This window comes from Pecten maximus, chromosome 15 (assembly GCF_902652985.1).
Source record: "Pecten maximus chromosome 15, xPecMax1.1, whole genome shotgun sequence".
NCBI classification, from domain to species: Eukaryota; Metazoa; Mollusca; class Bivalvia; order Pectinida; family Pectinidae; genus Pecten; species Pecten maximus.
In genome coordinates, this window is record NC_047029.1 from 34393343 (window position 1) to 34405351 (window position 12009).

General features: G+C 36.4%; 1 protein-coding gene across 1 annotated transcript; it reads left to right on the forward strand.

Moving 5' to 3' along the window:
* Positions 1-817: 817 nt before the first annotated feature.
* On the forward strand, positions 818-10312 carry LOC117343604 (toll-like receptor 4). Its single transcript, XM_033906037.1, has 2 exons — positions 818-906; positions 3887-10312. Exons 1-2 carry the CDS (start codon positions 849-851, stop codon positions 6301-6303), a joined length of 2475 nt encoding a protein of 824 aa, XP_033761928.1. The 5' UTR covers positions 818-848; the 3' UTR covers positions 6304-10312.
* The last annotated feature ends 1697 nt before the right edge of the window (positions 10313-12009 follow it).

Sequence of the window (12009 nt, forward strand, 5' to 3'; positions counted from 1 at the left end):
TGGTAAGCTGGTGACATTGGTCTACATTTCATTTCAACAAATTTTATTGACATTTGATGTTATTTGTCAAAAGGATAAAATAACAGGCCAAGCCTATATAAATTTTCTCCTATGGTGGCAATTGGAATGTATAAATATAAAATTAATATATAAATTTACTATGAAATGAAAAAATTACATGTATAACTAACATTTAGGGGAGATAACTCAAACATAAACATTCACACATCATTCATACATTTTGCTTATATATACATGTATACATAATATTTGATAATATTTAAGATGAACTTTATCTAGAAGAATTATTCATTGACAGGCATTGACCAAAAGTCCATGTGCATGGTCTACATTGTAGTATGATTGTGGTAAGCTGATGACATCGAATCCAATCAGATACCATGTGTCAATAAGTTTGCCACGAACAAAAAATATCTTAAAATGCTTCGTGATGATTCGTGATGTGAATAATAACGTCATGAATATTCTTACGTAACTTAAAACCACCCCGATCCCAAACATTACAAACAACTTCCTCTTTTCGCTTTGCCCTCTTCACTGCCAGCAAACACGTATACACGTAACAAAATTAGAGTATGATAACAGCATAACATTTACATGATTATCAAATCAGTCGCACGGAAAATTTCTACTTTATTAATAACACAATATAATGATCTCCTGATATGTTTATCAAGACTACAACAATATGTTGTTAAGCTGTTTGTTACTACTTAGTGGAAACAGATATATATATATATATATATAAACAGCCATGCGTGACCATATAGCCAATATACTTGTGTTATAAACCTCCGTGTCAACTTCCTTGATGACGAGAAGACGACATGGACAGCAACGTGAATGTACTCATGTCCTGCATCCTATGGATTTTACAATATTCAGGTAAATCAAAATAGTATTTTACGTCGTAGTTGATTTAAAGGGAGTGTAAAGTATCACTTTGTTAATTCAGAAAATGAGTTCTGTGCTGAAAGTTTTGAATGGCTAAACGACAAAATCAGAGTGAACATATAAAACAATTTATATTCTGTATCAGTGTCATCCTAAATTTGTCCTATAGACAAGGATGTGTCTACATTTTACTAACAAATACTGTAAATGCTTTACAAGAACTGTCATTATTTTATCTGACAGGATTATATACCGGGGTATGATAAACACAGGTAAATATGTGGCTCTACAGCGGAAATATTAGATCTGGGAGCAAATTGGCTATATTTCTATAAACGATCTCTCCTCTGGGACTAAGTGATGGATATCGCTCCCATATGACTGGAAGTTTCTGTATGTATTGATGATTCAAACAGCTAAAAATGGTGGGGCTGACGCCCAAGGGGGTGATGGGCGGGGCAAACAAAGGAGCCGCTAACGCGCTATATTGATTATGTCTACATCCCATAGTGTTCATACCACCGTCAACCTAATAAAAACACTGTTCAATCCTTATTTAAACGACTTCTCTCTTTGGAACTACGCAATGAATATCACTCATATTTGACTGGTAATATCTTTCGGTGATGGCGATTCAAAAAGCTACAAATGGTAGGGCTGACTCCTCATTGGCTCAGGACGTGGCCAAAAAGGAGCTATTTGTCTATATTGCCATAAACGACTTCTTCTCTGGAATTAAGTAATGTATATCATTCATATTATACAGGTAGCATCCCTAGGTCGCGAGGATGCAAAAGGCTACAAATTGTTAGACTGGCCAATCAGGGAAGCAATTTGGCTTTATTGCTTTAAACGACTTTTTGTATTTTTGAAACCTCTTAGATTCCCGCCCCATAACCATATATAGCGTCACTGTGCACCAAGAGATAAACTGGTAAAAATAGGCACTCGGGTTTTCCCCACCTATAGGGACTTACCTGTAGTTTCTTGGTTATATATTTGAAACCGTTGAGATCCCCAAAATATTGCCATATATATCACTGCTGGGCATCAAGGAATAAACACAACCCTGATGTAAAAATAGGCAAATGGGTCTTTTTCCACCCCCAAGGGACATAGTTTCTGGGTTGTAATTTAGAATCGGTGTGTGCATAGAATTCATTGGCACCAAGCTTTAAGCACAATCCTGTTACAAAAAGAGGCCGTCGTGTCTTTCCCCCGGAACTCAACCAGTAGTTTACCTCCCCAGCATTCTCAGTGGAATAAGTAAAATATACACGAGTGTAAAGCATCTTAAGGGTCATCTATATAGCAGAATAATGTTGAATTTCAAACACGAATAAATATCTTAAAATTTGCACAAAAATAGTCATATAATATACCAAAATGTTTGTTTGGGCATGAAGTGTCTTAAAATCACAAATAATTTGATGTAGATACTCATAATTTCTTCTATAGAGTTAATTTGTGGCAAGTTGTAGCATTTGTTAGTCACAAACTAAACCTGAAAAATAGCCAAGCTGTCATGCTCACAAGTGTCTATAGCACAGGGTAGGAGCATTTGTTGGACCGGATTTGACTTTATGTGGGTATAAACACATATTTTGTTTTGACCTTGAAATGCAAATGGCGGCTGTGGATGATATTACACAAATATGACATAAAGGGGGCATTTCAGCCATTAAAAATGTTCCTATATCATAATTTTAAGACATCTGATTATAGTAAGAATGACCCTTTTAAGAAAAATTGTCAAACTGGTGAGTTTTGGGCCTTTTTCAGAAATATATCTTTTACCCCAAACTCAACGGATGAACATTTTTTCCTAAAAACAGTCTTCCTGCCATGTCCAGAGTTTTTTATAGTATCTAATAAGAGCATTTTTTGACGTTTGAAATACCTTCTTATATGCCATAATTGTGTGATATTATTCACAACCGCCATTTGCATTTCAAGGTCAAAATAAAATCAGTGTTAATACATATCATAAAGCCAAATCTAGTCAAACCAATGCTCCTATTTTGTGCTTTAGACTCTTGTGAGCAAAACGACATGACTGTTTTGCGCAATAAATGCGATACCAATGAGTTAATTATGTCCCCCTGAAGCATGCATTTTTCTCATATTTTGTTGAAATTGACGAACTAATGAACAAATTAAATGTCAACAGCAAGGCCCACAGTTTGACATGATACATATCAAAATCTTATCAAGTTACTTCTATTAAATTGCATCCTAGTAGGGATTTATAGCCTTGTAAAATATCAACTATTTTGGCTGGATTTGCTGTTTAGATGCCCCTTGATCTTGATCTTGGTAAAAACATTGAGATCGCCCTGTTAGGGTGAACGATTGTATCAATCCCACCCCTAACAACCATGGGATTACCCTGTAAAGTATATGAGAAAATCAATATTTCATCTCTTTGGGGATGACACACTCCAAACAGCGTAAATGGGCTATGGGAGATCCCCGTCTAAATCACAAATAGATGAGCGATTCTAGTATCTGAAACTCAACCAGGGCCGAGTTGTTCAAAGGGTGATTAGGCTAATCACAGTTAACAACAATTTTAAAATCTTAATTAAATAATTTCCGGTAAAACTAACTTGACAAAATTTTATAAAATGATAACACTTCTCAGTCTCTTCCTACCTGACCATTTTCAGGAATACACACACTCAGGTTTTGAAGCAAAGGAGAAAAAATATTTTCACTAATCAAGTGATTAAGCTAATCACCTTTTGAGCAACTGGACCCTGTCCCAGCAAACTCGACGGAATGTACAAGATAAATACCAATGGAAACACCTTCATCATAAACATGTTATTGGTAATCGATACAGTTTATCCGAATAATGAAGATATCTCCACCATATACTGTTTTAACATTCCAGAACTCATTTACCTTATAATGACTTATGTGGTTAATGATGAAGATGTACTTATGTGGTTAATATTTTCTATTCTAGGTGCGTGTACGAAAGGATGCCACGTCACCAGGATAGAAGAGACAAGTCGTGTCACGTGTTCAGGATACCGTCTAAAGACTGTGCCCCAACATTTGCCAGTCAACACGACTGCGTTGAACCTACGGAATAATGACATTAATACATTACCGGGTAAATCGTTTAGCAATCTTCATGCTTTAAAAGCACTTACACTTTCCATGAACAAATTGTCCATTATTTCGACCAATGCATTTTACGGGCTTCGTAATTTAGAGTATCTGGATTTATCTGAAAACAATCTCGATGTTTATTCATTCGACACTACAACTTTTCATATCTTGGAAAAACTTAAATATTTAAACATTCAACGAAATCGTTTCCACTTGACGAAACTATATCCGCAATATGCAGTTTCTCACATGTCACAACTGGAGACTCTTATTATAGATGTTTTTGAAGGATTCCGATTCGGAAGTGGATTTTTGAATTTAACCAAACTGCATAAAATAGAATTTAATAATGTTAGTGAAGAACGGGTGTCATTTCAAAATTCATCTTTTCTCGGACTTAAGAACTCAAATATCTCGTGTTTAGATATCTCTGTGCGGATGAAAAAAATTGAGATCGATTGCTTGTCTCCGTTTAGCAGACTATCATCGCTTAGTTTGAGTTCAAAACGAACCATACCAATAAACGTTCTTCTGCGAGCACTTAACGGATTGCGGGGAAGAATAATGGAATCGATAACACTGCATACAAACGATGTTAGGTTTAACGGAATGATCCATTTGACGGACTCGGATTTTTCCTACCTGGGTACTATCTGTATAAAAAAGCTTAATTTAACTCGAAATTCTATAGGAACAATATCAGTGGCGTCGATTGTGTCGTGGACTAAAAGACCGTGCCTGGAGATGTTAGACTTATCAAGAAACATAATTCATTCTCCTGTAATTTTAGTACTTATCAATTTATTTCCATCTATTACGTATGTGGATATATCATACATGGGTGAGAGACAGATGAGGAAACGTGACATTCCGTTTAAACGACAAACTGTCTTTTTCATACCAAGAAAGCTTCGTTATCTTAACGTGTCGCATTGTCCCATAGACGGAGCTCTGATGAATTTTTCAATATCTACTAAAAATAATCTACATGTTCTCGACCTAGGTAACCCTACCCGAACTCCGCGGTGTTCCTACGGATTCTTCACAGGGCTGATACACCTCACGGAATTGGACATATCAGGCTTTGAATGTTCAACGCCATATCTTGAAACACTCACAGAAATGCATAACTTGACACGTTTTGGGGCCAGTCACTGTAGCCTTGGTGACAGTTTTACTGCAAATACTACTTTATTCAAAGGATTGTACAATTTGACATCTGTTGATATTTCGTCAAATAATATAAAGACACTTAACATTCAGTTATTTGAGGATCAAAAGGATTCCCTTCATACCCTAGTCCTAGCCCAGAATAACATGGAAAGACTTCCGACTGGATTACTTCAAAGCCTCAGTGTGTTGGAAAGACTTGACATGAGGAAAAATCTCATAACCACACTGACAATATCAGAATATGTTGCTCTTGATGAAATGCAAAGGAGAACAGAACGATTCAGGATTAATCTTTCCGAAAATCCTCTAGTTTGCAGCTGTCACAATGTGGATTTCATTTCGTGGATAGAAACTACACGGGCTATTTATAACAAGGAGGAACTTGTTTGTTCGGTTCCAGGAGGAAAGCAAATGAAGATTGAAGAATTCCTTGAAATGTTTGATCAATTTCAGGAAAATTGTGTCTCCCAATTCTGGTTGATCGTCTCCGTTACACTTTGTGTTCTTTTGATTGTGTTAGGTATTGCATCTCGGGAATCATGGCGGCGCAGTGTTTGGCTGCGAGTGAGGTGCCGAGAGCCATCCGCATATAATAAATATCCTTACGACATTTTTATATCGTACAGTGACGAAGATTCTTGCTGGGTAGCAAACACATTTGCCCAATGGCTAAATGAAAAGGGAATCCAATACTGCTTAGATGAGAAAAGCTTTAATCCAGGGTGTGACATAGCTGATAACATTATGGACGCCATAGATAGTTCGCGTCGAACTGTTTTCGTTGTAAGCAGTACATATTTAGAACACGAGTGGACGATGTTTACGATGAAATTAGCCAGTGTTTATTCATTTCGCGAAGGTCGAGAGAACATGAATATTGTGATTCTGTTAAACGATATAAAACGGAGTGAATTTCCCAAGCTCATGCGGAAGAACTGGAATACCATTCGTCCTTTGCATTGGCCACGCAAAAACACAACAGATCCAGAAAAAGATATCGCCGCAGAGCAGGTGTTTTGGAAAAGATTGTTAAAACGCATCCAACGAGAAAATAACATCGTTGTATCGTCAGATGTTTCAAAGTACACCGCATAATATCGATCTTACCACGTCGACAACAAAAACTGCAGAATACCTGGCACACAGTTTGTAAGGGTACATTTCAAATAGTTGATTGGTTTATTGAAGAAATGATTACAGTATATGTCTGGGATCATGTATCTGTGAGAGAATGAAATAAAATAATTAAACCACACAATGAAGTATTAAGGAAGAACATTCAAGATTCAACACATCTGAAATATTTTCATCAAAGACATCTAACTGCTATGTATTTGGGATTATACGTTAAGGAATGATGCGAAAGAAATTTTGTGAAGAAAACTCAAATTTTTAACTGCCCTCAGCTTGAAAGTGTCAAAAAGTCAAAGGAATGAATTAATGCCGGAAATGTGTATCTCAGTAAAGTGTTTTGATATACATGCATCTATATCAATTCCAGGGGGAAGTTCAGAAGATAATTAACAGCATCAAGAAGAGGTGTAGGAAGGAACTCAAACCCATACCCGCCATCTACGACGAAGAAGTATCCAAACAGACCCAGGACTGGGCAGCTGACAGACCACTACTTGAGCCGATTCCCACCTACGCAACCTGTAAGACAACCGTTTGACGCAACTGAAAACCCTTCTACACAACGGCGACATCGATTACATCAACTATGGCGACCGAGCAACATATTTATTACAAAACATACTACATATATGTAGCAACGTATAGTTCTGTAAACAATGTATCATCCTTAATATAAATTCATCTTTTGTTATACAGTACAAATATTATACAAAGAAAGTAAACTATTGGTTTATTTATGATATAAATAATGCTCATTTGTAATGTATGTATGAATGTATGTGTGCTTATTATATTGTATTTTGAAGATAACAGTGCATATTAGTTATCCATTGTACAAATATAATATCATCAGTAAAAAGTACATGTATATTTGCTGAATAGACGTAGTATACATGTTTATGTATTGTTGGTATGGTAGTATTTTCATATTTAATTGGTTAAAGTTATATTCAAATCTGTATTATAACATATAGGGTACCTATATTGCATTAGTAGTAAATATGTGTATGAATGTCCATATACAGGTAAACTAGGTCAGTGAGGCGCCATATCTGAACTATTGTCCATAGTGCTAGAAGTGTTAGAAATGAACCTACACGTGTTAGCAATACTGTTTTCTATGAATACAGGTATTAAATATATATATATGTTATGTGTTATGTTGCTAGTACAATACTAATGAATATAAGTTATCAGTATGAATGTTTGGTGAGGAATTGTCAAGTGCTTTGTTGTGTGTATTTTGAAGCTCTCCATGTTGGAATGAGATCGTTCCTTGTACCAATCAAGACACTGCAAACCACCACGGCTTCGGCAACAGGACCGGTTATGGACCAAGGTTAGCCACAGGAAGTGTGTCGGTAATCACGGGCGGGTCATGGTATCCAAAGGCCTAGGGATCGACACTGCAGACATTCTAGTTGGATTGTCTTTGAGTAACTAGCTAGAAACCTTGGCTGGTATCCATTTAGTGAGGAAGACTTTTGTGTCAGTCACCCTAGATGAGACGCGCGCGGGAGAACGCTGTGCTCCGGGTTCAGCTTCAATGCATTGATTCTTGATCATGAGGAGAACTTATACTGTGAACTGTGACGTGCTGTGCTGAACTTTAATACATCTTTAACTTTTTAAAGTGTATAATATGTTTGACATATATATTCACGTATATATGATTATGTCAATGAAATTTAATATATAATTTCACATCTCAAGGTATAACATTAAATTGATATTTTTGTAGTTCAAATACCTACCTACCTGTATTTACCGGTATTACCTGGATTTTGCAATAAATGAATGAGAGAGATAGTGACTTTCTCAGTTTACTAAATAATTAGATCCCTGGGTAAACAAATCCTGTTTCTCCCAAAAATGTTTTACCTGGATTTTCAGTTTTGGGAAAAAAAGGATTAAACCAGCTGAAGCCACTGATCCACATTGTAGGACGATTGTGGTAAGATCTTCATTGTAGCACGATTGTGGTAAAATCTTCATTGTAGCACGATTGTGGTAAGATCTTCACTGTAGTACGATGGTGGTAAGATCTTCATTTTAGCACGATTGTGGTAAGATCATCATTGTAGTACGATGGTGGTAGGATCTTCATTGCTGCACGATTGTGGTAAGATCTTCATTGTAGTACGATGATGGTAGGATCTTCATTGTAGTACGATTGTGCTAAGATCTTCACTGTATCACGATTGTGGTAAGATATTCATTGTAGTACGATTGTGGTAAGGTCTACATTGTAGTATGATGGTGGTAAGTTGATGACATTGATCAACATTGTAAGACGATTGTGGTAAGATCTTCATTGTAGCACGTTTGTGGTAAATCTTCATTGTTTTACGATGGTGGAAAGATCTTCATTGTAGTACGATGGTGGTAGGATCTTCATTGTAGCACGATTGTGGTAAGATCTTCATTGTAGTACGATTGTGGTAAGATCTTCATTGTAGTACGATTGTGGTAAGATCTTCATTATAGTACGATTGTGGTAGGATCTTCATTGTAGCAAGATTGTGGTAAGATCTTCATTGTAGCACGATGGTGGTAGGATCTTCATTGTAGCACGATTGTGGTAAGATCTTCATTGTAGTACGATTGTGGTAAGATCTTCATTGTAGTACGATTGTGGTAAGATCTTCATTGTAGTACGATTGTGGTAAGAACTTCATTGTAGCACGAATTGTGGTAAGATCTTCATTGTAGTACAATTATGGTAAGATCTTCATTGAGGTACGATTGTGGTAAGATCTTCATTGTAGCACGATTGAGGTAAGATCTTCATTGTAGCACGATTGTGGTAAGATCTTCATTTTAGCATGCTTGTGGTAAGATCTTCATTGTAGTACGATTGTGGTTAAATCTTCATTGTTACACGATTGTGGTAAGATCTTCATTGTAGCACGCTTGTGGTAAGATCTTCATTGTAGCACGATTGTGGTAAGATCGTCATTGTAGCACGATTGTGGTAAGATCTTCATTGTAGCACGATTGTGGTAAGATCGTCATTGTAGCACGATGGTGGTAAGATCGTCATTGTAGCACGATGGTGGTAAGATCTTCATTGTAGTACGATTGTGGTAAGATCTTCATTGTAGTACGATAGTGGTAAGATCTTCTTTGTAGTACGATTGTGGTAAGATCTTCATTGTAGTACGATAGTGGTAAGATCTTCATTGTAACACGATTGTGGTTAGATCTTCATTGTAGTATGATTGTGGTAAGATCTTCATTGTAGTACAATTATGGTAAGATCTTCATTGAGGTACGATTGTGGTAAGCCGATGACATTGATCTTCTATGTAGCGCGATTGTGGTAAGTTCCTGACATAGATCTGCATTGAAATACGATTGTGGTAAGTTGATGACATATTTAGACTACATTGTTATATGGCTGTGGGAAGCTGATGACATTTATTTAATTGTAGTATGACTGGTAAGCTGATGACATAGATCTACATTATAGTACGATCGAGGTAAGCTGGTGAGATTTATATTGTAGTATGACAGGTAAGCTGGTGAGATGTATATTGTAGTATGACAGGTAAGCTAATGAGATTTATATTGTAGTATGACAGGTAAGCTGATGAGATTTATATTGTAGTTTGACAGGTAAGCTGATGAGATTTATATTGTAGTATGACTGGTAAGCTGGTGACATTGGTCTACATTGTGTAATATGATTGTGATAAGCTGGTGACATTGGTCTACATTGTGTAATATGAATGTGGTAAGCTGATGACATCGAATCTTATCAGATACCATGCTGTTTGTTACTACTTAGTTGAAACAGTTACCGTATATCGTTTTTTTAGCGAGTGTCTAATTTCCGCTATTTTCCAGACTCCCTTGTATGGGTGTTGTCATAAACTGATCACCTGTTTACACATGCCATGTACAGGTGTACTTAACTAGCCGTGACTCGACTGAACTGCTTTATTAAATAAAATGTACTCACAGTTGATCATATTTTTGTCCTTTGTATAGATCTATTTGAAATGATAACGAGAGTGGCATTGCCAAGTGAATCATGGCCATACTACGATTTGTAACCGTTACACGGAAGGACGAAGAAAATCCGGTCAGGGACAGACCTGAGTTTGCTGAAGCAAACAAACATGTAGATAAATCATTATTACTGTACTTCTTCGTTTTTGTTGTATATGAAACATATGTATGATAAAATTTGAATTACACGTTGTGAAAACGCTAAAAATGAAATACGCTAAAAATAAAACGTGTCATTTGGTACAGAAAACGCAAAATTTGGCATACGCTAAAAAAACCCCGTTATATTTATATAAACAGCCATGCGTGACCATATAGCCAATATACATGTGTTATAAACCTCCGTGTCAACTTCCTTAATGACGAGAAGACGACATGGGCAGCAACGTGGCTCTACTCATTTCCTGCATCTTATGGATTTTACAATATTCAGGTAATTCAAAATAGTATTTTACGCCGTAGTATAGTTAAAGGGAATGTAAAATATCATTTAGAAGATGAGTATTTACAGAGAACTGTAAATGCTGTACAAGAACTGTCATTATTTTATCTAACTGTATTATATACCGGGGTATGATAAACACAGGTAAATATGTGGCTCTACAGCGGAAATATAAGATCATGGAGCCAATAGGCTATATTTCTATTTATAAACGATTTCTTCTCTGGAACTAAGTGATAGATGTCGCTATATTTGGCCGGAAGTTTCTGTAATTAAACTGATTGCATTAAGATTAGCGTTAAGCAATGGAAAAATTATCAGCGAATTATCATAACGTCGTCTCTTTGTGAATTACCGGAAAGTATTTGAGTGCTTTGTCAAAAACTAAACTGAAGATTGCCGAAATGAGTGAATATCTAACTTCTCCATGAGGTAAGTTAACAACAAATAGCCGAAGCGTTCAGTTCCTAGAGAACAATTGACCACGTCACTACTATAGTTGTGTCAATACCCGCTGTGCTTGACAACCATAGTAAATCTAAGACAGAAATTGTGGGTTATGAATATATTACAGAATTGTAAACGGAAAATGTACTTAACAAAAATATTGAGTTGTTTCTTTTAGTTTTGTAAACAAAACTGGTGTCTTTATGTAGATTCACTCGAATTGTATTATCTTAGCAACCACGATTGCCGTGGTTACCAACGTCGCAACACATCACGACTTTTGTTTTCTTTGTACGGTATTTCAACGAATTGTTTTATGTGAATTGATGCATTGAATGCTGACGCGCTATATTGAATATGTCTGTATCCCATTGCGTTCATACCACCGTCAACGCAATAAAAACACTGCTCAATCCTTAATATTTACATTTTCACTTCGCTCCGCCTCAATGAACATAGTAAACTCAGATCACTTATTTCCCGTTGAAGATTTTGGGTCGCGTGCTTCTGTTCTGCGAGACGAATCACTTTCTTGCCGGCGTGTGAATACATTCACTGAGTTTACAATGGCGATCGAGTTCTGTACCGCCTCAGACTTGAATGCACTTTCACTTTGTGAATTGTGTAACATTGTTATAAACGTATATGAACACAAGTGGAATAGCCGCTTTATGTGCTAATAAAAATGCCAGTATAATGCAGACAGTTTAGAAAACAGGATCTGACAGAACACTGACACTCTCGATAGCACCGAGCTCATGACC